This window comes from Meles meles, chromosome 10 (genome assembly GCF_922984935.1).
Source record: "Meles meles chromosome 10, mMelMel3.1 paternal haplotype, whole genome shotgun sequence".
Taxonomy (NCBI): Eukaryota; Metazoa; Chordata; class Mammalia; order Carnivora; family Mustelidae; genus Meles; species Meles meles.
Genome location: NC_060075.1, coordinates 19,750,470 through 19,775,963, shown reverse-complemented (window position 1 = coordinate 19,775,963; position 25,494 = coordinate 19,750,470). Strand labels below are relative to the sequence as shown.

Genomic DNA, 25,494 nt, shown 5'->3' with positions numbered 1-25,494 from the left:
ACTTGTGATCTCTCTCTCTGTCAAATAAATAAATAAATGATTAAAAAAATATATTATGTGGTTGGGTGAGTGGGGATCTGGGGAGTGGGGTGGGAAGGAAGAGCAGTTACCTCCAGAAAGAGGTGAGTATATGAGCTATGTTTTCCAGAAGTTCCTTCTTTTTCCTATTTGTTGTTGTTTATATATTCTGGATACTAATCTTTTGTTAGATGTATTTGAAATATCTTTTCCTAGTTGGCGGTATATCTTTTTACTTTGTTTATGAAGCCTTTTGTTACAAAGAAGTGTTTAAATTTAATCAATAATTTTTTTTCTTAATCCAATTTTTTTTTTAGAATAACTATTTTATTTTTATTCTTTTTTTTTTTTTCAGTGTTTTGAGAGAGAGAGAGCATGAGTGTCAGGGGGAGGGCTAGAGGGAAAGGGAGAGGGAGGGAGAGAGAGAATCTCAAGCAGTCTCCCGGCCCAGCACCCTGAGATCATGACCTGAGCAGAAATCAAGAGTCGGATGCTTAGCTGACTGAACCACCCTGGTGTTCCATGTCCAATTTTTATTTCAAGAAATTTTTTTTTCTATCCCAGTGTCATATAGAGAATCTCCTGTGTCTTCTTTAATCCACTTGGAATCTATTTCCGAATATGGTATGAACTAGGGATCTAATTTTATCTTCTGTATAAATAACCACGTGGCTCAGACCATTTGCTGAATTTATTTCCTCCTGACTTCTACTGCCATCTTGGTCACATATCAACTTTTCATGTATGCATGGGCCTGTCCCTGAGCTCCTTGTTTTGTTCAGTTGGTTCTGTTTATTTCAGCACCGAAACCATGCTGTTTTAATTACTATTATTTTATGATCTATCTTGATGATAGCAGGTGGAGACGCTCCCTCACCTCGCTTTTCAGAGTTATCTGTGCTATTCTTGGCTCGTTACTCTTCCACATGAATTTTAGTATCAGCTTGTCATATTCCTCAAAAAGTGTCATGAGATGGATTCAATATAAGAATTTCATCTTTGTAATATTGAGTCTTTTCAGTGAATAGGTCTCATTTATTGATTTTTTTCATTTATGTTCTATATAATAATGCTTAGTAATGTATCGCTTAGAGGTATTAAAAATATCATTTTTTGCTATTGAATTTTTTAGAACAGTGGCTTTTTGTTAATAACAACTTCCAGTTATTTGTTGCTGATGTAGGGATATGATAGATGTTGTTTAATTGATCGTATTTCCTTGAACCTAATCCCAATCCTGTCTGCCTGGAAAATGATGATTTATTCTTTAGGGCTTGGCTCAAATTTCATTAGCTCTCTGAATGTCCCAGGTGATAAGATGCTTTTCTCTTAAAAAAAAAAAAAAAGATGTATTGTTTTTATTGTGGTAAGAATATTTAGCCTGAGTAGATGCTTTTTTTATTTGTTTCCATAAGCTGCATGTACTTCTTGTAATACATTTGCTTTTGTTTGTATGGTAGGTCATTGAGGTCAAGGGCTTTATCTTACTTATTTTTGTCTGCCCAGTTCTTAGCATAGTGCGCCTCATCTAATCAGGGTTCCCAGATCATTGGCCAAATGGGTAACTATGGGAAAGACTTTAATATCATTAAACAGAAAACAGGGGGTTTCCCCTCTAGGGGCTCTGGTCTGATTTTTCTCTGGTTTCAGTGTTTGTTTTAACGGCAAGTTTCTCTAGTTTCTAACCTTTCCTTTTTACAATATTTAAATGAACAGCAAACAATGATTATAATAACCACTAGTATATATTGAGTTTTTATTACGTTCTGGTACTGTTTTGAGTCAGTTACACTTGTTAACATATTTAATTCTCGCAATAACCCTACAAGAGAGAGGTTTCTGATATGATCCCTATTTTCCAGACGAGGTAGTTGCTTTGCATGATCCTAATGTACAATGATGATTTCACGAAGGTAGGATTCAAGGTGTGCTGAAAAGGTTGGAAATTTCCTGCAATTTGACCTTTTGTATATGAGTGAATAGTACGGTCTGTAATTGCTCTTTCATTGGACTTCCTATGGAAAAAAAAAATCACATTTCCTTTCCCCACCATTACATGCTATTAGAAGTAAAATCTACTTAAGGCACCTCAAGGGTCCAAATGAAAAAAATCTTTGCTTAAAGACATCAGAGGAAAGTGAATACAAAAAGTCGAGTCTTTCAAAACTCTCCGATTTCCTTGGATTTGTTTATCAAAAGATTCTGCATTTCCTTTGGAAGGCAGGTGCAGATGGCCAGTAATTTAATCCTTACTCAGGTTCATAAATCCAGAGTAAATAAATCAGTGGTGACCCATGGCTCCTGTTGGCTCCTGCAATTCCTGCCTCACCCTCACCCTGGTCTGATAGCTGTAGACTTGGCTCCTAGATGGGATATTTATTTCTTCTTTTGATATGATAACATGAGTATTGCATAAAATAATTAAATTGTCATGACAGGGAATGTCTGCAAATAGGCATGGCCTTTTGTTTCCTTCTTCAAGGTAAACAGCTGCTGTTAGCTTATGAAAAGCTAAAAGTGGTCCAACAAGAAGCCTGTATCCGTCACATTGAAATCAGAGACTTGATTAATATTGTAGCCTGTAGCTTTGTGATATGTACGGTTTAAATTAGACCTTTGCAGTCATTGTGCTGGGTTGATGCAAGCACATTAATGACATAATTTCTGGTTGCTGCATCACATTTCTGCAGTCTGTCCTTTGTATTCCACTCACATTAATTGAAGTAATTTTGCCAGTGAAGCGTGTTTCAAACCTCTGCATTTAAATTGAAATTTTAATTCCCTTATTGTCTTGAAAAGACGGCTGAAGATGCCTTGTTACAGGTTTCATTATCACTCAAAACACTCCAGCTGCTGGTTCTAATGTACAATGACTGATTAATTCTGGGAAGAATTATTAATATAAGAATAACAGCTTCTTCCCAGTGGCACGAGCTAACCAGGAAGGTATTTTATGATAGTTAATATTTTTATGAACTTTTTTAAAAGGAAAATTTATGTGGAAGTCTGCATCAGACTCAAACTGCACAGATGAGCTTTGAAAACCACTTACACCAGTTCTGATGGATCAACCCATAGAAGTCCATTCCTAATTGCGTTCAATCAGTGGAAACTAAGCCAGCGCGAGCGGTTTTGAAGCACTTCAGATGACAGTCACAGGGCCTGTCGCTAAATGTTTTCATTTCCAAGTCTTCCTGAGATGGTAGAGATTTTGAATGTCTCTTAATCATTTATTTACATTTTTTTAAAAAAAGTCATAGCTGTATAGTGAGATAAGGATTATTATAGTAATAACTAATATTTATGTAACTGCCTTCTTCCCAGAGAATCCCAGAGATGCCTTGAGAGAATGGTATGGTGAAAATATGTCACTTTTGCTGGTGAAAATGTGGCCACAACTGGCACAGAGGGAGTAAGGCAGTAGGGCAATAAGGCAACTTAGTTGCATAGTTTTCTAAGCTCCTGTAATAAAAGTATATTTGTCGTATTTTCAGCTCACGAGATCCTTTGCGCTCGTTGGATAAACAATCAAAGTTGTGAATGACAGCATTGGCCTTAGTGTGGGTCAGATGGACCTGTGTTTGAATCCCGGCTTTGACTTTTACTAGCTGGATTCAGTTTGACTTGGCTGAAAGTTGGGAGTTGAGAATTACATGTATTCCCGAGGGTTGTTGAAGGGATTAAATGAGATACTAAGCTATTTATGTAAAGCCCATACTTTACACTTATATATAGTAAGTGCTTAGAAATATTGTTTATAATGAATTGATTAACTGATACTGTAAGAAGGATATGGTGATCGCTCCCTTGACACAATTTCAAAAACTGGTTGGAGGTGGACTTGTTTTGAGCTGATAGAGTTGAAGTAGGCTGGCTAGGTTAAGCATTATTGATTGCTTCTTCCCTCAAAGGGACACTTCTCTGAATGAAAGACTACGCTACACTGTATACAAAGGAGTTCCTGCTGGCATGGAGAAGATTTTCCTCCAAAAACAATCTAGTCTGTTTAACACATGCACAGAAGGGTGATCAGGACCCCGAAGTTCTTTGCCATCTATTTGGGATTTGACATGGACAAATTTCAGATTCTCTGTATCCCCTTTTTGGCCCACTTTGAGTGTATGTTCACAGTTCATAGTATCTACTGTCTAATCGTAAGCAACGCAGTTCATCACTAAATGATCTAGGAGCAGTTTGTTGTAAAATCTACTCTTAGGTAACTAAATGTGGTTTTCTGCTAGTATTGTGATTGGTTATAAGCCAGTTCAGGACTGGAGGGTGCTTATCAATAATGTTGATTTCAGTGTTACAAAGTATTTGCCGTTAAGCTATTCTTTCTGTCAGTGCTTAGATGGCAGGACCGGTGGAGCAGTGAGATTGTTCCTTCTGCTGCCGTTAAAACTGTGTCATTAGCAAATAGACGAATTCTTTTCTCAGACTCTGGGCAGGGAAAGGGTGATCATGCATCCACTATCAAATGATTAATGTACAAGTAAGAGAAAGGGGACCAAAGTGCACATCCCTTTCATCTGGTTTGAGAGTTTCTAAGATCTCACAGGACTGTTCTTTCTCATTATGATGTGGGAATGGTATTGAGGTGAAAGCTCTATAAATATCGAGAGCTGAAACATTCCAGTGAACTTATTGGACCTAACCTGAAAGTGGTAAGTGACTGCAAAAATGTTTCAGTATTCCATATAGATTTCTCTACACGTGATAAAAAATATATCCATGGTCAATAAGGAAATAGATACCATTAAGCTCATCTGTTCCTAGTGTAGTATATTGATTTGAAAGACCAATGCTGATATTCTATACTAATAACAGGCAAGAATTGGGCACTTTTTTTTTTTTTTTAAGATTTTATTTATTTGAGAGAGAGAGATGGAAGGGGGGAGGGTCCAAGGGAGAAGCAGACTCCCTGCTCAGCAGGGAGCCCCATGTGGGATTCAGTCTTGGACTCCAGGAATATGACCTGAGCTGAAGGTAGTCATTTAACCAACTGAGCCACTCAGGCGCCTAAGGCACATGTTTTGATAGACTTACAAAGAATGGGATGATGCCATTGTTGATCACTTGCGTTGTTGGTATACATATCTGAATGTGGCCTTAACCTGGAAGGAGCTTGGATGCTAATAAGGAGAGACACATGAACAAGTAGTGTCTCGTGTCATGATGAGCATGACAAGAAATGGGGACCAAGAATATTGGGGGTGGGGTGGGATAATATGGCTGGCTAGTTAAATAAGGCGGTCAGTTGTAGCTGCTTTGAGCTGTATTTGAGATGACCCCTCCATTCCTTCAAACACCTATATCCAGTCTTTTCCCAAAAGGTTTAGAGCAGAAAATAAAGTTATTAAATAAGAGACCTTACTTTTTGTCTAAAATTAAATGAGTAACCTTAGTGTGGCAGCTTCCTTTTTTTCCTGGAGAGTAAAAGTACTGGGCTTGTCAACTATTTTTGTTGGTGCTCAATGCTCTTTTTATTTATATTTGGTTTTTGAAGGCTAGGGTTTCTTTTCTTTTCTTTTTTTTTTTTTTTAAGATTTTATGTATTTATTTGACAGACAGAGACCACAAGTAGGCAGAGAGGCAGGCAGAGAGAGAGGAAGGGAAGCAGGCTCCCCACTGAGCAGAGAGACTGATAGGGAGCTCAATCCCAGGACCGTGAGATCATGACCTGAGCCGAAGGCAGAGGCTTAACCCACTGAGTCACCCAAGCGCCCCTGCCTGTTTTATTTTAAAGCACATAGAAATTCTATTAGATTGCACTAAACCTCATAAGGTTCACCAGTTTTCAGTTGGCTTGCTTGGCTAGAGGGCAGTGATTCCCAAAGTCTGTGCATTAGGGACTCCTTCAAGAATTCTAAAGCCCTAAAGCCACACCCTACACTGATGCCAGTGATGTCTCCGGCAGTGGGATACTAAGTTCAGTAATTTAACGCTCTTCCGGTGATTCCAATGTTCACATAAATTTGGGACTGTAGATTTAGGGTATAGCCTATCTATGCTATGCAGCAGAGTAAAACTAATTGTCCTTGACTCTAAGGAATTAGAAGCCACGTATTTGCATACGACAGACATCAGACTGTGACTGATACTCACATTTATATAGAAATGTTGTAGTTTCAAGTTGCTTTGTTGCCATCCTCTGTTGTGGATTTTGGGTAGAGCTGACCGAGTATTTGGCTCTTATTTGGTATTATAGCCTGATGGTTTGGTCAGTAGGAGCGTTGGTGAATGGTTAAATCAGATGCTCTCCGGGTTTGGGCTGACTTGAACTCTTTAGGGCTCTCCTTGGTGCTCTAATTCCTGCATTCTTACTGTGGTTTCTTATCTGACCTCGCTGGGATTTCATGGGTTGAAATTGAGGCACAAAATTGACTTATTGACAAGTGGTGGCTAGGGACATTGTGGTATAGTGCAAAGAAAATGGATTTAGAAGCCAGATGTTGTTAATTCTAGCCCTGACTCAACTTCTCACCAGTTTTATGAGCTTAGACAAATCACTTTCTATTTTGTAGTATTCTCTTCTGTAGAATTGATATACACATACCCTGCCTAGATTATAGAATGGCTGGCAGTGAGAATAAAAATGAAATTTTGTAAGGATACAGTGCTTTGTAAAACATAAGGCAATATACACATTTAAAAAAGTTTAAGTAGCATCATTACCCTTACGCAGTGCCAGGTAAGAGAAAAGGCAGTCATCTGAGACGTGTTTATACTGAGCAGCCTTTCTCTCCTGGAGCTACCATCGCTGATGCACACATGTTGTTCTAATCAGATGTGTGCACACACATTTATGCACTTTAGTCTGTAGGAGGAATAAACTCAGGCAACGATAATACATGAGGTCCTTTGCTGACCTCCTCTGTCATATTCCGGATTTCAGATTCATACATGGACTTGCTTGGACAGGTTTCTGATTGGTCAAGATGTGACCAGATGGGGACCCTATAATTCTGTGGCCAGATGGGAACCCTGTAAATGTATAAGCTGCTGCAGGCAATGACACGTGTTGTTGATGGGAGCACTCCGTCAACTTGACGATGATCTGAGAAGGCGGATTGGTAACTTTTGCTTGGCTTGACAAGATAGGAGGAGCTTGTTGGAGTCCGTTTTCTCTTCGATTCACCCCAGTCCTGATGACTTCTTGTTCCTAGCTCTGAAAATGCAAAAAATCATATTTCTTTCACGTTCCTTTGTGGGATTTTAATAGTTGATGTTAGTAAAGAGCTGTGTAAGTGCAGAGCATTTCTAATGATTTGGGGATCTTGGAGAGTGGGGGAAATTGTCTTGATTTAAGTGCCTTGATTTAAGAGCCTGCAGTGACTCTCAGAGACCTGCTTTGCCAACTCTGTAACTTTCTTGTCCCAGAATAACAAATATGATGATAGGAAGTAAGTGACTTTGGAACATTTGTCAAATGAGGATATCTTACCTAGTGGTCTTTTCTCTTGTATTTTGGAATAGAAACCTAGGATTTAATGCTGTCTTTATGGAGCACTGATGGGCATTGAGAATTGGAGGAACCATAGGGACCCTAAGATTAGGAACAGTGAAGGATTTTTGTTTGTGTGATCTTTTCCATAAGCAATTAAAATTCTTAACTGTCTCTTAAGGTGTGAGGTATTGTTTAATTTCATCAGAAAGTATTTGTGAACTGATCCATTATAAGTCCATTTAGAACAAATAAGGCTCTTAATTTGGCATTATGTATTAGAAGCTCTAAATAAGTATATTATATACTAAATAAGTATATATTTTCAATATATATTGGAATTTTACTTCTAGAATGTTAAGGAAAGAGTTAAGAATTTTAATTATATGATAATTATCCTTGTATACAATTTTTATCACAGGAAGATATGTGAAAATAAGAGAATAGCAATTACCTAGTATGGGGAAATAGTTTAAGTCATTTGTGGAATATTCATTTTATGTGTATGAATGCTAAAAATATATTGGCTAATGGTCACATGTTTCCACATATGGCCAAAAAAAGAGCACATTTAAAAACAACAATACTTTTTAAAAACTTTGTGTGGAAAAACACTTGGAAAGAATCAGGTTAAAATACATGTTACCTGATTAGTGAGAATGTGGACCATCTTTTTCCTTTGTGATTTTGTGGTTTTCAAGTTGTCTTGATCATGTATTTTTATAATTTGCAAGAAAAACAAAGGTTAAGAAACATTCCTGGGCTTTTTTTTTTTTTTTTACCTGTGAAATTAGGGTAGGACCCTAAGGCTGTCCTGACAGCCTTTGAAGGTTTCTTACAATAGAAAATACAGCCTTTCATTTCTCAGATACTGTCCTTCTGTGAGGCTTGGACTGATGGAATATCTTAGAAGAGCTGCCACGCCTACTTTACAAGAGGAAAAAAGAAAAAGGAAAGATTTTCGCTGAAGTTATGGGAATTATTTGTGGTGGAACACCCTGATGTTTAGGGAAAAAAAAACCCCTAAAAACCAAAAAGAGGGGGGAAGGCCCAAAGAAGACTTAAATAGCTTGGTCAAACGGTATGCTTTGAGAACAAGCCTGTGTCTCGCAGCAGCGGCGGGTTGAGCTCCTTGGTGAAACCTGCAGTCCCATTTGATCTCTCCTGAGTTTTGTTTTCTGAGATAGATTTGAAGATACTTTAAAGAAGGTGGCTCAGTGGTTTAAGCCGCTGCCTTCGGCTCAGGTCATGATCTCAGGGTCCTGGGATCGAGTCCCGCATCGGGCTCTCTGCTCGGCAGGGAGCCTGCTTCCCTCTCACTCTCTCTGCCTGCCTCTCTGCCTACTTGTATCTCTCTCTGTCAAATAAATAAATAAAATCTTTAAAAAAAAAAAAAAAAGAAATCCACAAGTGAAAGGGCTTTTCTTTAACAGTGCTTTATCTCGCGGGGGGGCCCCCCTCCGTTCATTCACTTATCAATAACTTCATCTCATTTGCTTTATCCTGTAAATTCCATTAACTCCCCAGCAGTCTATTGCATTAAGCCTTTACTACCTAATACCGCCTCATTTACATTGACACATGCTTGACCTCAGCCCTTCTCCTCTCTTTGCTAATGCACCAACAGGCTGGGATGCTCTCTGGAGCATTATCATTTGGTTGTTAGCACAACTAATAACAGCCCTTCATTTGAACTGATGAAGGTTTATTAAATAAAAACATGTAATAGCCGTGGCAGTAATGAAAGGAGAATGGAAGGAGACGACAGCATCCTGTTTTTAATGGTGAGAGCATGCTGAGTCTGCATTATAGGTATTGGGTTTCCAGAGGGAGCAGGGGCACCTGAATGGGGCTGATCGATACTCTGTTAGCCAACTGACTTTAAGAATGGGCACTTTTGATTGCCGCATTGGATCATTGTGGATTGGCTGCCAGCTGACGAGTAAAGGTAGAAAAAAGTGTTCTTGCTGCAGGCCCTTGGCCTTGCCCTGTGATGCAGCTTTCTTGGGAAGTCTGTTGTTAAGTTCAGGCCTGCAGTCAGTGGCAAAACAGAGCCATAGGGAGCCAGATCTTCTCCAGGAAAGCTGGGATCCAAGCTTCTGTTTTTCCTACAGATCCCCTAAGACTCCTCTAAACCTCCACTACAGCCCTGGGCCTTGAATGGAGTCCCTCGTTTTTGTTTTTGTTTTTTAAAGATTTTATTTATTTATTTGACAGAGAAAGAGATCACAAGTAGGCAGAGAGTCAGGCAGAGAGGAAGGGAAGCAGGCTCCCTGCCGAGCAGACAACCCAGGACCCTGGGATCATGACCTCAGCTGAAGGCAGAGGCTTTAACCCACTGAGCCACCCAGGTGTCCCTGGAGTCCCTCATTTTGCTTTGTATGCCCCACACTCTGCCTCTGGACTTCCTTCTCCTCCCCTTTCCCCCATCCTTTTAGTATGTAGAGCAGACTAAGCCGTCCCCTGCATGTGTTCCCAATCGTGGCTGGTGTCCTATTACAAACACAGGTCGAGTGGAGGTTGCTTTAAGTTTACGTTTAACAGGATTTTGTTCAACAAAATCCTTTGGGGTCACGTTTGTGGTTTTATGCTAAAATGTCTCTGTGTGTGTGTGTGTGTGTGTGTGTATACACACACACACACACACACACGTTAAATTTTTCGTAGATTCTGTGATGTGATTAAATACATAGGTTCTGTTATTATAAGGCCACAGTGTTCTACAAACAGCACTGTGCTCTCCTAGATGCATCAAAGCTTTTAGAGCTCCTAAAACGAATAGATTAAACCATATAGAACAGCCAATACTGGGTCTTTTTTTACTTGTGAAAACCGTTTGCTGTGGTTCAAATTGCAAACTAATGCATGAAAGATACTGTGTTTTTGTTTTGGAGAGGTTTCAAGCTGCGTTTAGTTGTTATTGGGGTTTTTTTGTTTTTTTTGTTTTTTTCAAAATTCCTGTCTGATAGCCAAATTTCTGCTTTGGGCAATGTGGTGTAGCCAAATGAAAATGTTTGGTAATATTACGTATTAAAACATTTTGTAAATACTAGCGTATTTTCATAATCCTAAAGGAAATGTTTTTCAAGTCTAGAAAGGAGTTCTGTTCTTTAAGAAGTTTCCAGCTGTGGTGAGTAGAATAGTGATGTTCAATTGAGTAGTAATTGGAATTGTATGAAAACAATCCCTACTTGTAGTATCTCCCCCAACCCCCTAATTTTATTTTTGAAACTGTCTAAGAAACTTCCAAATCATTTAATTGGCGCATTTTACACTACCTTTAAGAGATGGTGTGGCGTATCTGAGAATTCTGGAAGGTCATACTAGAGATCATTTGGGGCACGAGTGTATGTTATTTCTCTGTGAGAGAGGTGTAGACAGCATTTACCTCCTATATTGTTGTCTATTTGATTTTTTCATCTGGTATGTCTTCTGTAAAAATACATATTTGATGTTGTATGTCACACTTAAAGACCCAGTTTTAAAAATTTCTCATAACAGTTCACCTGTAAGATCATTTTAGACCATTTTGTTGCTGTCCACTTTAATCCAACTGTGTCTGTTGAATTCTTGTTAATGGTTCATCAATGGTATCTAAAAAGTGCTCTGTAGACATTAAATTTGGAAAAGAGTGAAATGATTCATAAAATGACCACATTGGAAAAAAAAGAACAACTCGTTAGTTGTATTTTTACCAGTTTGTTATGTGTATCTAGATGTGGGTGGCTGTTTAATGATTTTTTTAAAAGATTTTTTCTATAAGTAATCTCTGTGCCCTGTGTGGGGCTTGAACTTAGAACCCTGAGGTCGAGTTGCGTGCTCTACCACCTCAACCCGCCAGGCACCCCAGGGATATTTAATGATTTCTAATAAAGCCTAAATGTTAGTAAATGCCTGGAAACCAGGTCCTCTCCTCCCCACTACTCTCCCCTCACCCCAAACACACAACAGTGTGACTATCCGTGGTAGTTGGTTGGGTTGACTGTTTTCTGCTTCACCAAGTTTTGCTTATGTGTAACCTTTATGGTATGAGCTGCTTGAAACCAGGTAAGTGTCTGGTTTCTATAAACTTGATGTTCTAGACATCATATGTTACACTGACAACTATTTTATTTTTTTAAAGATTTTATTTTTTAAATAATCTCTACACCCAGTCGGGGGCTGGAACTCACAACCTTGACATCGAGGGTCTCATGCTCCACTGACTGAACAGGCTAGGCGTGCCCCATTTTAAACATTTTGACGTGTACGGGCGGTGGCATTAAGAACATTTACACTGTGTGACATCACTACCGTCCAGCTCTGGAACTTTATCATCTTCCGAAGCTGCAGCTCTGTACCCATTAAACAGTAATGCCTCTTTTCCCCCCAGCTTCCCGAAACCACTCTTCTACTTTCTATCTCTATGAATTTGCCTCTTCTAGGTACATCATTTAAATGGAATCACGCAGTATTTGTACTTTTGTGTATAGCTTATTTCACTTAGCAGAATGTTTTCAAATTCCAACCATGTTGTAACATATTGGTACCACTCTTTTTTATTTTTTAATTTTAATTTAAGGTCAATTTAACTAACATATAGGGCATTATTAGTTTCAGAGGTAGAATTCAGTGATTCATTGGTAGGAAGTAACACCCAGTGCTCATTCCATCAAGTGCCCCCCTCAACGTCCATCACCCAGTTACCCCATCCCCCACTCACCTCCCTTCCAGCAACCTTCAGTTTATCCCCTGTAGGTAGGAGTCTCTTCCTCTGGTTTGCCTCCCTCTCTGTTTTTATCTTATTTTATATTTCCTTCCCTTCCCCTATCTTCGTCCATTTTATTTCATGAATTCCACACATGAGTGAAATCGTATGGTATTTGTCTTTTTAAACTGACTTATTTTGCTTAACATAATACCCTCTCGCTCCATCCACTTCATTGCAAATGGCAAGATTTCATTCTTTTGATGGCTGAGTGATACTCCATGGTATATATACACCATATCCTCTTTATCCATTCATCTCTCAGGACATCTGGGCTCTCTCTTTGTTTTGGCAATTGTAGCCATTTCTGCTATAAACATTTGGGTGCAGGTGCCCCTCTGAATCACCATTTTTGTCTCCTTCAGATAAATACCTAGTAGTACAATTGCTGAGGCTTAGGGTAGTCCTATTTTTAACTTTTTGGGGAACCCCCATACTGTTTTCCAGAGTGGCTGCACCAGCTTGCATTCCCACCAACAGTGTAAGAGGGTTCCTCTTTTTCTACATCCTCGCCAACATCTGTTGTTTCCTGAGTTGTTAATTTTAGTCATTCTGACTGGTGTGAGGTGGTACTCACCGTGGGTTTGATTTGTATTTCCCTGATGCTGAGTGATGTTGAGCATCTTTTCATGTGTCTCTTAGCCGTTTATATGTCGTCTCTGACAACTGTTTTCTTAAAATTACTTTTAGTACCACTTCATGCGATTAGAGTAGGGCAGGACAGTGGCCTTGCCTAGGTCTCTATTTATCGCTTTTAATAAATGAAGGCCAGAAAACTAGAGGACTGTATTTTCATATAAAAATAAGACTACTCTGACTTGTGTGGTAAGGTTTTTAAGTCTTTGAAATTCTTACGGTACTCTTGATTATATATATTAATTGTACTTGTATTTTGGGTCCAGAAAACATACTCAGAAAGTTCATCATCTAAGTGGTTATAATGGTTCTATGAACAAACAATACTTTACTGAAAATGTAGCATTTAGCAATGTTAGTAACACCTTTTGAGGTTTCTTTTCTTTCTTTCTTTCTTTTTTTTTTTTAAGATTTTATCCATTCATTTGGCAGAAAGAGAGAAAGAGATCACAAGCAGGCAGAGAGGCAGGCAGAGAGAGAGGGGAAAGCAGGCTCCCTGCTGAGCAAAGAGCCGGATGTGGATCATGACCCGAGCTGAAGGCAGAGGCTTAACTCATTGAGCCACCCAGGTGCCCCACCTTGTGAGGTTGCTTTATCCACAGAATAAATAGATTCTGTTAAAAATCTAATTACAGTGAGAACTCAGTACGTGCCAGGGACTGTGGTTAGTGCTTAACCTATATATATATATTATAGTGCTTAACCTATATATATATATATATTATATTATATATATATTTTATATATATATATATAAATTAAGTGACTTTTGAAAGTTGACATTATCTTATAATTTTGTATTTGGAACATGAACTATTTGGGTTAAAAATCCTCATACAAATTCCTATAAACAAATTGAGTGTGGATGTGCGGTGGGTGGTTTTTAAGCTTAAATATCTCAGCTGGATTTAATTACCTTAAGGGATAAGGCTACATGATGGGCCAGTGGCTTACCAAATTATTTTTCATTTTCTGGATCTCGATGTCACCAAAGGTTAATGCATCCTCTTTTCTCTGTTAGAGACCCGAGTTTTAAAATCCATTTTAGAGCATACGTGTAAATGAATTTGTTGTTGTTTTTCCTCCTTGGGGACGCAGTGGTCATTTCGTGAGTCTGCTTTTCCATCTGGAATCGTTGGCAGCTCGCATGCGGCCTAGGGGCTTTTGTCCCAGAGGCAGTTGCCAGCCAGCATGAAAATGGACTGGCAGGCTGCAGGGGGCAGAGCTGGCCCAGGGCTTGTCACTTTTTCATGCCTCCATTCTTTCTCCGTTAACTCAAGGAAACTACTTGCTACTGGCATCTGATTACAGCACATCACAAAGCAAGTGATGTGTTTGTGGGTTAGCCTGTGCATTTTCCTTCCCATCTCAGGCCAGTTTGTATTCGGTCGCTCCAGGCTTTCTGTATTCGCTGTCCACCTGCTCCCAGATGATTGTGTGTACTGGTATGGGTCAGTGGTCAGCACCCTGGACTGTTGGTATGGTTTGTGGCTCTTATTTTCTATTGCTTTTCTATATATGCTGAAACATAGGCAAATGCATATTTATATCCCTAATTACCCTTACTGTTTTTACCCTGAAGTATCATTCATTATTGCCTTTATCTGTACCTTTTAGGCATATTTACAAGTATAACCTGGGTAGGGAATTGTCATAGCACAGGAATCCCGTTGGGGAGCTTGGTAGGGCTCTTTTCCCTCTGAGTTCATCTTGTAGTCTTCTCTTTCCCACTATCACTACTACTACTATGGCTATTGTTATTACATTCTTTGTATTTCTCTCTTGCTTTTATTTTTCTCCTAAGGAATAGTACCTAGAGTACACTCTTCACATTGTTCTTTTCTTTAAAAAACTATATATATATATACACACACACACACATATATATATCTGGGGATGCCTGGGTAGCTCAGTCAGTTAAGCATCCAATTTTTTTTTTTTTTTTAAAGATTTATTTATTTGACAGATAGAGATTACAAGTAGGCAAGTAGGCAGAGAGGCAGGCAGAGAGAGAGAGAGAGGAGGAAGCAGGCTCCCAGCCAAGCAGAGAGCCCGATGCGGGGCTCGATCCCAGGACCCTGGGATCATGACCTGAGCCGAAGGCAGAGGCTTTAACCCGCTGAGCCACCCAGGCACCCCTAAGCATCCAATTCTTGATGTCAGCTCAGGTATCGTTGATCTCAGGTGTGAGTTCAGGCCCCATGTTAAAAAAAAAAATATCTAGGGCACCTGGGTGGCTCAGTGGGTTAAGCCTCTGCCTTCGGCTCAGGTCATGATCTCAGGGTCCTGGGATCAAGGCCGGCATCAGGCTCTCTGCTCAGCAGGGAGCTGCTTCCCCTCTCTCTCTCGGCCTGACTCTCTGCCTACTTGTGATTTCTGCCTCTCAAATAAATAAATAAATAAATCTTTAAAAAAAAAATCTCTACAGAAAGACAAATATAATCTTTATATACATGGATAAATGGGATCATATAATGCTTGCTTTTTTTTTTTCCTTTTCAGTTATTGCTTTCGTTTCAGAGTGAGTTGTTCCAGGCTCCCTGAATTCCTCATCTTCATTCGTTGCAGGCATTCTCACACCATTTTTATTCATCCAGTCTTTTTTGTCTTAAAATCTCCCAAATTGTTCTTTACACCAGGAGTATTTTTGTCTCCATAGTTTATCTCCTATTAAGCATTCATATCCTCTTTCTTCTATCGAACTGGATTGGGCCAAGGAGAGGTGAGGACTGCTATTTTCTCCTTGTAGCATTCATGTAACACATGCATTTCCCTCCATGTGGGTGTACATTAGAAAGAGTGAGAGAGATTCGTATCTGACTGTGTGTAGACACACATGGAGACTTGGGCCAGTGAAGCTCTGACTCATGAGCACCGTGGGAATTATTTAAAAATTTATGCAGTACGCTCTTACTTAGTCTTAAAAAGCTAAATTTGGGGTCCCTGGGTGGCTCAGTCATTAAGTGTCTGCCTTTGGCTCAGGTCGTGATCCTAGGGTCCTGGGATTGAGCCCCACATCAGGCTCCCTGCTCAGCGGGAAGCCTTTCTCTGCCTCTCTCACCCCCCTGCTTGTGTTGCCTCTCTCCCTCTCTCCCTCTCTCTTTGCCAAATAAATAAAAAAATAAAATCTTAAAAAGAAAAGCTAAATTTGATTAAAAGCTGATTGAAATCATTAGTATGTGGTCCTCTCGTGAGAGTATGAATGATACGGTTTAATCGGGAGGGCCACTTAGCTTGTGTCTGTTAACAGGCAGTAAGTGTGTGTGGGAACAGGTTCTATGTACGGCTTTGCGGTGCTTCAGCTGCCTTCTTGTTTAACAGGATCGTCTTCGTCAGCATTATTTCTCTTTAGACATCAGAGCGTCCCAAGGCAGAAGTAGGAGACTTCAAAGTCTGATATATGCTCCTAAGGTTCTCAGGAACTCTTTTTTTGACCAGAGCTTTTAAAAATATGGTCATATATTTTTCTAAAATCAAGTCTTCTCTGGAAAGTCTCAGAGTCTCATAAAAGAAGGTCCCCAACAGTAGTAGTTTCCTCTTTCTAATATGGCTCAGTTAGGTCGTCGTCCTACTTAATCATTTTTTTCCCCTCTCCTGTGCAGGTGTCAGCAGTCGAGTCCTTGGAGGGACCCTTGCTGCAGGTGGAAGGACTGAGTGACCTTAGGTTGGAGCTTCACAGCAAGAAGATGAACCTCCACTTGGTTCTCATCGACGAGCTGCATCGGCACTTGTACATCCGATCCACGAGCCGCGTTGTGCAGCGGAACAAGGAGAAAGGGAGAGTGAGGTTGGTGCAAGGGGCTCCCGGCTGCGGTGCCTCGTGGCGGCGCAGAATTATAAGGAATGTTATTTGTTTCCCAGAATACTGTGGTCATTGATTTCCTTCTTGATTTTGCCTTTTTTTTTTTTTTAACTTTTTAACATACTGCCCTGAAGGTATAAGACGGTTTTATAATAGCAAATATTCCATATTCTGAAAGGCTGACGTGCAAAGGTCCTTCATTCCTTCATTGCACATTTATTATGGTCCTTTTTTGTAAAGATAAGAAACAGCTACTGTGGGCCTTTTTACTGGATCAGAGATACTCTGGCATACCTCAGAAGGAAGAGAAAAGATGCTTAAATTGTATGGTACGGTCAGCATAATGAAGGAGTAGAAATGTCTGAACTGGACTTAAAAGATTCCTTGTTACTTAGGGTTGTGCTCAGCTTAAGACAATCTTCTTTCTAGAATAGTTCAAGAGAGCTTCAGAGTACACACTTTCCTTTTATCCCTGGGCTGATGGTAGCATAGGCCTATACTTAAGGGCCTGGGTGTGGACTCAAGAAATTCATTAGGTTATTCTAGACTTGGCAGGGAATAGGACTAGATCTTAAGACAGTTAAGACAGTAGAATACTGACGTTACTAACACATCAGACAGCTGTGCATGTCCCAGTCTTTCTAACATTCCTTTAAAATAGTCAGAAGATCTTTTTGGAGGGCACTTGCAGCAGTATCTGCCAGAATGCGGGTGCTCGTGCTTTTTCCTCCAGCTGCGGACAAGAGGAGCACTGGAAGCAGTGCATGCCAGGGATGAAGTCTCTGAAGTTCTGTCCTGTTCAGACGAAAATTGCCAACCCTGTGCACGATGCTTCAGTTTAGTACAAGGCTCTGACGGAAAGTGAGGTTTCTATCTCTTTCCTGCATTTGGGCACTAGAAAATCTTCTGCTGGGCACACAAATTGAGCTGAGGGTTATGCATCTGAGACATGACTTCAACACTGGATCTGGATAGAACGCCAGTTCCTTGGTGGAGAGTAGTGTTAGGTGGGGGCCAACGCTGAGGAAATTCCTTCTGTAGTGTGTGGTGGCAAATAGCAGGTCTGAATCGATGGCTTCCCATGTAAGGATTAAAAAAAAAAAAACAAAGACCAAACCACTCTGGGTCCTGTGAAAATACTCTGTAACATAATGGAAAATAAGCATTGCCTCGAAGTCTCAGAGCAGAGCATTTATTTTAAAGAATAATTTTCTGAATCAAAATATGAAAATTTAAGATGCTTAAGCTTGAGTTCTCCAAAAGATACAGGATGATGTAATAGATTAGATTATTCAAAATTATTATTCCTTCTTCCACTGTAGTGGGAAAAGTATAATGATCTTTGATTTGTTTTGGCTTTTTTTTGGGGGGGTCATACGTTTGCATACTGTTAGCATGTGACACAAGGAGGGGCTCAAAACGTGCCTGTGGCAGGGAGCATGCCCTTTTGTGTAAAGACTCTTGTCAGGGTGGCATTATGTATAGAGGAGGAGAGCCACGTGGCACTGAGCTAAGATCGTTGAGCTACCTAGCCTGGATCAGCCAGCCAGCAAAATACTTGCCTGTTGAACATAACTGAGATTTTGTGGTTGTTTGCAACAAGCATATAGCTTCTGTGAGAGGTGGATGGGGAGCAAGAAGAATAAAATTGGTAGAAATGCAAAAAGAACTAACTAGAACATGAGCAAAATCTAAGAACAGATGAAATAAAGTAGGGAAAGTCAGTCGTTGTTTAAAGCATTAGAGAGAAGAATTGGCTCAGTGATAAGGAGGGAGCAATTTCCTCCTCATAAAGAAGAAAAAAGACAAGATGATAGAAAGATTGTAGATGTATAGATAGTAGAGGATAGTGATTTTAGTTATTCTGTAGAACAACACTAACATGATAGTGTTTGGGTCTGAATTGTGTTCCCCTAAAATTGGGGTATGAAAGTCCTAATTGCCAGGACCTCAGGCTGTGACTAAGCTTGGGGATAGGATCTTTGAAGAGGTAAGGAAATTAAAATGAGGGTGAAAACCACCGCTCAACCTAAACCAGAATGGGGAAGGAAACGACTCATATCAACATTGTTGTCATCAGACACGTAGATTCGGGCAAGTCTACCACTACTGGTCATCTGATCTACAAATGTGGTGGGATCGACAAAAGATCGACAAAAGAGCTATTGAAAAATTCGAGAAGGAGGCTGCTGAGATGGGAAAAGGCTCCTTCAAGTATGCCTGGGTCTTGGATAAACTGAAAGCTGAACGTGAACGTGGTATCACCATTGATATCACCCTGTGGAAATTCGAGACCAGCAAGTATTATGTGACCATCATTGATGCTCCAGGACACAGAGACTTTATCAAAAACATGATTACAGGCACATCTCAGGCTGACTGTGCTGTCCTGGTTGTTGCTGCTGGTGTTGGTGAATTTGAAGCAGGTATTTCCAAGAATGGGCAGACCGGTGAGCATGGCCTTCTGGCTTACACACTGGGTGTAAAACAACTAATTGTTGGTATTAACAAAATGGATTCCACTGAGCCACCCTACATACAGCCAGAAGAGATACGAGGAAATCGTTAAGGAAGTCAGCACCTACATTAAGAAAATTGGCTACAACCCCGACACAGTAGCATTTGTGCCGATTTCTGGTTGGAATGGGGACAACATGCTGGAGCCAAGTGCTAACATGCCTTGGTTCAAGGGATGGAAAGTCACCCGTAAAGATGGGAATGCCAGTGGAACCACACTGCTTGAAGCCCTGGATTGCATTCTGCCACCAACTCGTCCAACTGACAAGCCCTTGCGTCTGCCTCTCCAGGACGTCTACAAAGTTGGTGGTATTGGTACTGTGGGCCGAGTGGAGACTGGTGTTCTTAAACCTGGCATGGTGGTCACCTTTGCTCCAGTCAGTGTTACAACTGAAGTAAAGTCTGTTGAAATGCACCATGAAGCTTTGAGTGAGGCTCTTCCTGGGGACAATGTGGGCTTCAATGTCAAGAACGTATCTGTCAAAGATGTTCGTCGTGGCAGTGTGGCTGGTGACAGCAAAAATGACCCACCAATGGAAGCAGCTGGCTTCACAGCTCAGGTGATTATCCTGAACCATCCAGGCCAAATTAGTGCTGGATATGCACCTGTGCTGGGTTGTCACACAGCTCACATTGCTTGCAAGTTTGCTGAGCTGAAGGAGAAGATAGATCATCGTTCTGGAAAAAAGCTGGAAGATGGTCCCAAGTTCTTGAAATCTGGTGACGCTGCCATTGTTGATATGGTTCCTGGCAAGCCTATGTGTGTTGAGAGCTTCTCTGACTGTCCTCCTCTGGGCCGTTTTGCTGTTCGTGACATGAGACAGATGGTTGCTGTGGGTGTCATCAAAGCAGTGGACAAGAAGGCAGCTGGAGCTGGCAAGGTCACCAAGTCTGCCCAGAAAGCTCAGAAGGCTAAATGAATATGATCCACAATACCTGCCACCCCAGTCTTAATCAGTGGTGGAAGAAAGGTCTCAGAACTGTTTGTGTCAATTGGCCATTTAAGTTTAATAATGAAAGACTGGTTGATGATAACAATGCATCGTAAAACCTTCAGAAGGTAAGGAGAATGTTTTCTGGACCATTTTTGTGTGTGTGTGTGTGGCAGTTTTAAGTTTAAGTACTAGTTTTTAAAATCAGTACTTTTTAATGGAAACAACTTGACCAAAAATCTGTCACAGAATTTTGAGACCCATTAAAACAATGTTTAATGAGAAAAAAAAAAATGAGGTCATTAGGGTGGGCCCTACTCCCCCTATGACTGGTGTCTCTCTAAGAGGATACAGACTTGGCCCAGAGGGAAGATCCCATGAAGACATAGTGCTAAGATACCATCTACAACATAAGGACCGAGTCCTCAGAAGGAACCAGCCTTCTCACCACCTTGATCTTGACTTCTGGACTCTAGAACTGTGAGAAAGTAAATTTCTGTTGTTTAAGCCACTCAGTCTGGGATACCTTATTATGGCAGCCCTAGCAAATGAATACAGAGAGAAATAGAGGAATAATTACAGTGTATATAAAGAAACCTACTTAAAAAAAAACCCCAAAAGACCTTGATCTACAAGTCAAAAGGATTTAAGGTAAAAATTAATGAAAAAACTTAGTCTTCGATGGGATCAGGAAATCTTTATGAATTTTAAAAAATTTCTGTACAGAATAGGAAAAAAATTGTTATCTTCTGTGACAGAGATAGTTATTTGCCTGCCTGATATCCATTCACTCTTTCTTCATTTTTAATGACAACCCTCATTTTGTTCCTAGCAGCTAATAGGCTCTATTTCCCATCGTGCTACATAGCTAAGGGTGAGACTTTTGCTTGCAAGCTTTTGAATCAGGGCTCATAGGAAAATTCTTTAAAGGTGCCGGCCAAACTGGTATGTTCACTCTTTTACCCTTCACTTGCCTTCCTTTACTTCCTGTCAAGGACGTGGATTGGTGCCATCAAGCCATCTTGAATACTAGGTGACCTTGAGGATGGAAGGCCCATCCTAAACAGCTTAATAGCATTGATCCTTCTGTGTTTTCCTAAATGGATTACATCTTTTATATGAGAGGAGGGAAAAATTTTTATTGTACTCAGGCCATTGCTATTTTAAGTCTTCTGTTTTAAACAGGCGATAAACAGGAGCAAAAATCAGGATCACCAGGATTTGCTGAACAAGAAAAGCCAGAAGGCAGCAGAACGGAGTCTACAAAGTGTTGAATGGGGCCGAGTTGGGACCAAAGATTTCTATACCCAGTCAGATGAACACTAATAAGCATGAGCAGCAGAGAGACATTCTGAGATATAAATTAACAACAAAAAGAAGTGTTGTTTTTTATTTTCCTAAGAAAAATACTCAAAGATAGTACAAACCAAAATCAGCAACTTGAGAACAATAAAGGTGTAGGTAGGTTGAAACTACTATAAGAACTACACATCATTAAATATGTAAATTCGCATTTACATAACTGACATATTTTTATGAGATCAAAAATATAAGCTGAAGCTCTTTTTGACAAATATCTATGTGGTCAAAGAGTACTCCACAATACACAGGATTCTATCGCCACATTAAGTTCCAAACTGGGAAATTTCGACTGGCAGGAGAGAAAAAGGAATGCTGAATTCTTGTATAGGATGAGTTAGACTTTGTTCTGGATTCGAATAATGGGAGGAAATGTTTAATTTCCTATTTATTAACCTAGATATGTGTGTTTAAGGATTTCTGTGTTGAAACTCATGAGAGGAGAAGCAAATAAAATATTCTCCAGACAAAGATGATCTATTAGCCAGTGTTCTAGCTTGCAAATAGCAGAAATCAATCCTGATAAGTCAAATAAGTAAAGGAACTAAGTGGAAAGTGGTAAGGTAGGTCACAGAGTCTAAGGGACAGAAGGCTTTGAAATCAGGCTCTAAAACCCAGGAGAGACCAGGAGAGATGAAGCAGCTGAGTACATCCGGAACACCATAGACAAGCCCCAGGGAAGGGTCTGGTGGGGTTGTTGCCCTACTGTTACCATGCCTGCGGTTGCTGGTTTTCAGTGATCTCTGAATGTCCCTGCATCTGTCCTTACCCCTCAAGATTCAGAGTCCTTGGTGGAAGCATGCAGTTTGTTGAGCCTGAGACATGTCTGGCCTCCTTCAGCTTCTACAGCAGGATATTGGGCCCTCTTTTTGGCTTCCGCCCAGACAGTGGAGGGTCTTTGCAAAGACTGTTCCAATTACTGGTGTCCAAAAAGAAACACATAAACATCCAACACATTTCTACTATGGGAGAAAACAAAAAAATCACATGAAGGCACATCTTTTTTTTTTTTTTTTTTAAGATTTTATTTATTTGTTTGAGAGAGAGACACAGCACGAGTTAGGGAAGGGGGAGAGGGAGAAGCAGACTCCCTGCTGAGCAGGGAGCTGACTTGGGGCTCAATCCCAGGACCTGAGATCATGACCTGAGCTGAAGGCAGATGCTTTACTGACTGAACCACCCAGGCACCCAAGAATGGATATTTTTAAAGTAGAAACAGACAATTAGTAGATACAATAAGAAAGAGTTATATGGCTAAATGGAAAAAGTAATAAAAATGATATTTGGGGAAAAAATGATATTTGGAGGATATGAAACAAGACCTAAATAAATGAGGAGACCTTCCATTTACTTAAAGAGATCAGTCCCAGTTAAAGCCCAGTTGGGTTTTTTGAAATTATTAGATCTATACTTCACATAGAAGAATAAATGAACAAGAATTATTTAAAAGAAAAATTGAAGGGAAGGCGCCTGGATGGCTCAGTTGTTAAGCGTCTGCCTTTGGCTCAGGTCATGATCCTGGGGTCCTGGGATTGAGCCCCACATCGGGCTCCCTGCTCAGTGGGAAGCCTGCTTCTCCCTCTCCCACTTCCCCTGCTTGTGGTCCCTCAATCACTGTGTCTCTCTGTCAAATAAAACCATTTATTTATCTATTTATTTACTTATTTATTAAATATATAATGTATTATTAGCCCCAGGGTCTGTGAACCACCAATTAAATAAAACCTTTTGAAAAAAAAGGGATAAAATTGAAGGGAGATAATAAGGCCTTTCTTATCTAATATTAAAATATATTTTAAAACTAATCAGAACAGTACATACAGGTATGCAAATAGAAAATCAGATTGGTATAGCCAAACAGAATTTAGAAACAGATGCAGGATGTATGGGACTTTAATATATTTTTGGGGGGGACTTTAATATAAACAATAATCCAAGTAAGTAGAGGGAATGAAGGCTATTTAGAAATGGGTATTGAGACTTTTGACTAAAGAAGGTCAATTTAGATGTGTATGTGTTATTGTATACAAAAAAATCTAAGTCAATTTTAAAATCATATGATAAAACTTACTACCACTAGAAAAAATGAAGAGTATGTGTGTGGAGGAGGCTTTGTAGGCCCATATCCTAGAAATATAGTATTATATCATAAAAATATATGTAACAGGATATTCATTGAAATGTTTTTGATAAGGGTATTTGATAAAGGATAAAGGATATTGATAAACAAAAATACAGGACTTAGATGTTTATCGTTAAATGAATTATGGCATATCAATGCAATGTAATTCTTAAATGAAGAGAAAGATCTCTTTGTGCTGTTAGAGAAAGATTTCAAGATATATTCTTGGGTCCAAAAAAAGCCAACTGAGAGACAGTAATACAGGATGATCCTATTTGTGTAAGAATTGAGAGGATCCCTACTTAACTATGTATCCTTTATTTGTAGACATAAATGTTTCTGTGTTTATAGAAAATTCCTGGAAGGAATGCTGACACTGATCAAAAGAATTACCTGTGAGAAATGGAAATGGTGGGTGGGAAATAGGAAAGAAGGACTCCTTCATAACTTAGGACTATGAATGTATTCATCATAAGCATGTATTTTTACTTTAAGAGTAATACAATTATTGGTGATGCTTTTGGAGATTATTTTTTTTTAAGTATTTATTTATTTTAGATGGGGGTGGAGATGGAAAGGGCAGAGGGAGAGGGCAAGAGAAACTCTAGGCAGACACCACACTAAGTGTAGAGCCAGAAGCAGGGCTCATTCTTACAGCCCTGAGAGCACAACCTGAGCCAAAACCAAGAGTCAGATGCTTAACCAACTGAGCCACCCCAAAGATCATTTTTAGTGAAATGGCAAAATGCTTACTGCTGAAATGAAAACCTAGGATTTAAAATTCTATATGGGATGATCCAAATAAGGTTAGAAAAGAAAGCATGTACATTTTTGTGTGTATGAGTATGTGTATATGTAGCACCGCAGGGATAGATGGACAGACACTTTTCTGTTAAATGTTTTGAAAGGCACTAGACTATATTAGTAGGTTATTTTTCTTTTCTTTTTTTTTTGTTAAAGATTTTATTTATTTATTTGACAGATCACAAGTAGGCAGATAGGCAGGCAGAGAGAGAGAGGGAAGCAGGCTCCCTGCTGAGCAGAGAGCTGGATGTGGGGCTTGATCCCAGGACGCTGGGATCATGACCTGAGCCGAAGGCAGAGGCTTTAACCCACTGAGCCACCCAGGCACCCCTATTTTTATTTTCTTAATGTTTTTTAAAAACCTATAATACCTTTATAAATTGATAAAGCCAGTAAAACGGTTATTTTAAGTTCATACTTTTACTTCATGCATCCCAGGTTAAAACTTGATTTGACCTTGTATCCTTGGATGCTCTTTGGCTCATGGGGGAGAAAATTTCAGCCCCATGGAATTTGCTGTCCATATTTGTCTGGGGTGGGGTGTGAAGAGTGTGCTTGACCCTGTTGTGTTATTTATCCCCTGTTTTGTCTTCGGAAGTTTTTTCTTTTTATGTCTGTTTTCTTTTTATCTTTCAGTTTTCTCATCTTTTTTCCTCTTTGCCTGGATTTTAGTTTCACTTTATTTTGTATTACACATCTTCACTCTTATCTGTCATTTGGATCATGACTGTTTTTGACATTCATTTTTCTTTCTGTATGTTCAGACAGAACTTGGAACTATAGAGGATTACTTTGCCAGCCATTCCTGTTTCATTATTCAGTTAAATTTTCTTACTAAGGGCATATTATCTTTGACAGCTATTTCTCAGCTCAGTTTGATTTAACAAACTTTTATGAACATTTGCTCTTTGCCAGGTACCATGCCAGCTGTTGGGGTTATAGAGGTGAATCCATTCATTACTAAATTTACAACTTAAAGTTCAACTCTCCTCTGTCAAGTTTTAGTTTGACGATAAAATCAGCCAAGGGAGCTGCCCCTGTGAATTTTGGACGTATTATTAAGTGAAGGAACAGAAATGAGTTCTAATTAAAAAGCAAATGTTTAATAAGCTG

At 39.6% G+C, this 25,494-nt stretch overlaps 1 protein-coding gene and 1 pseudogene across 1 annotated transcript in view; both read left to right on the top strand.

The window, feature by feature from the left end:
• EXOC4 (exocyst complex component 4) overlaps positions 1 to 25,494 on the top strand; it is a 740,765-nt gene that overhangs the window by 37,583 nt on the left and 677,688 nt on the right. Inside the window, exon 4 of the mRNA XM_046020865.1 lies at positions 16,448 to 16,632. Within this exon, the coding sequence (XP_045876821.1) occupies positions 16,448 to 16,632 (185 nt within the window). The remainder of the gene's footprint in view (positions 1 to 16,447; positions 16,633 to 25,494) is intronic.
• On the top strand, positions 1,612 to 20,178 carry LOC123951809 (annotated as a pseudogene).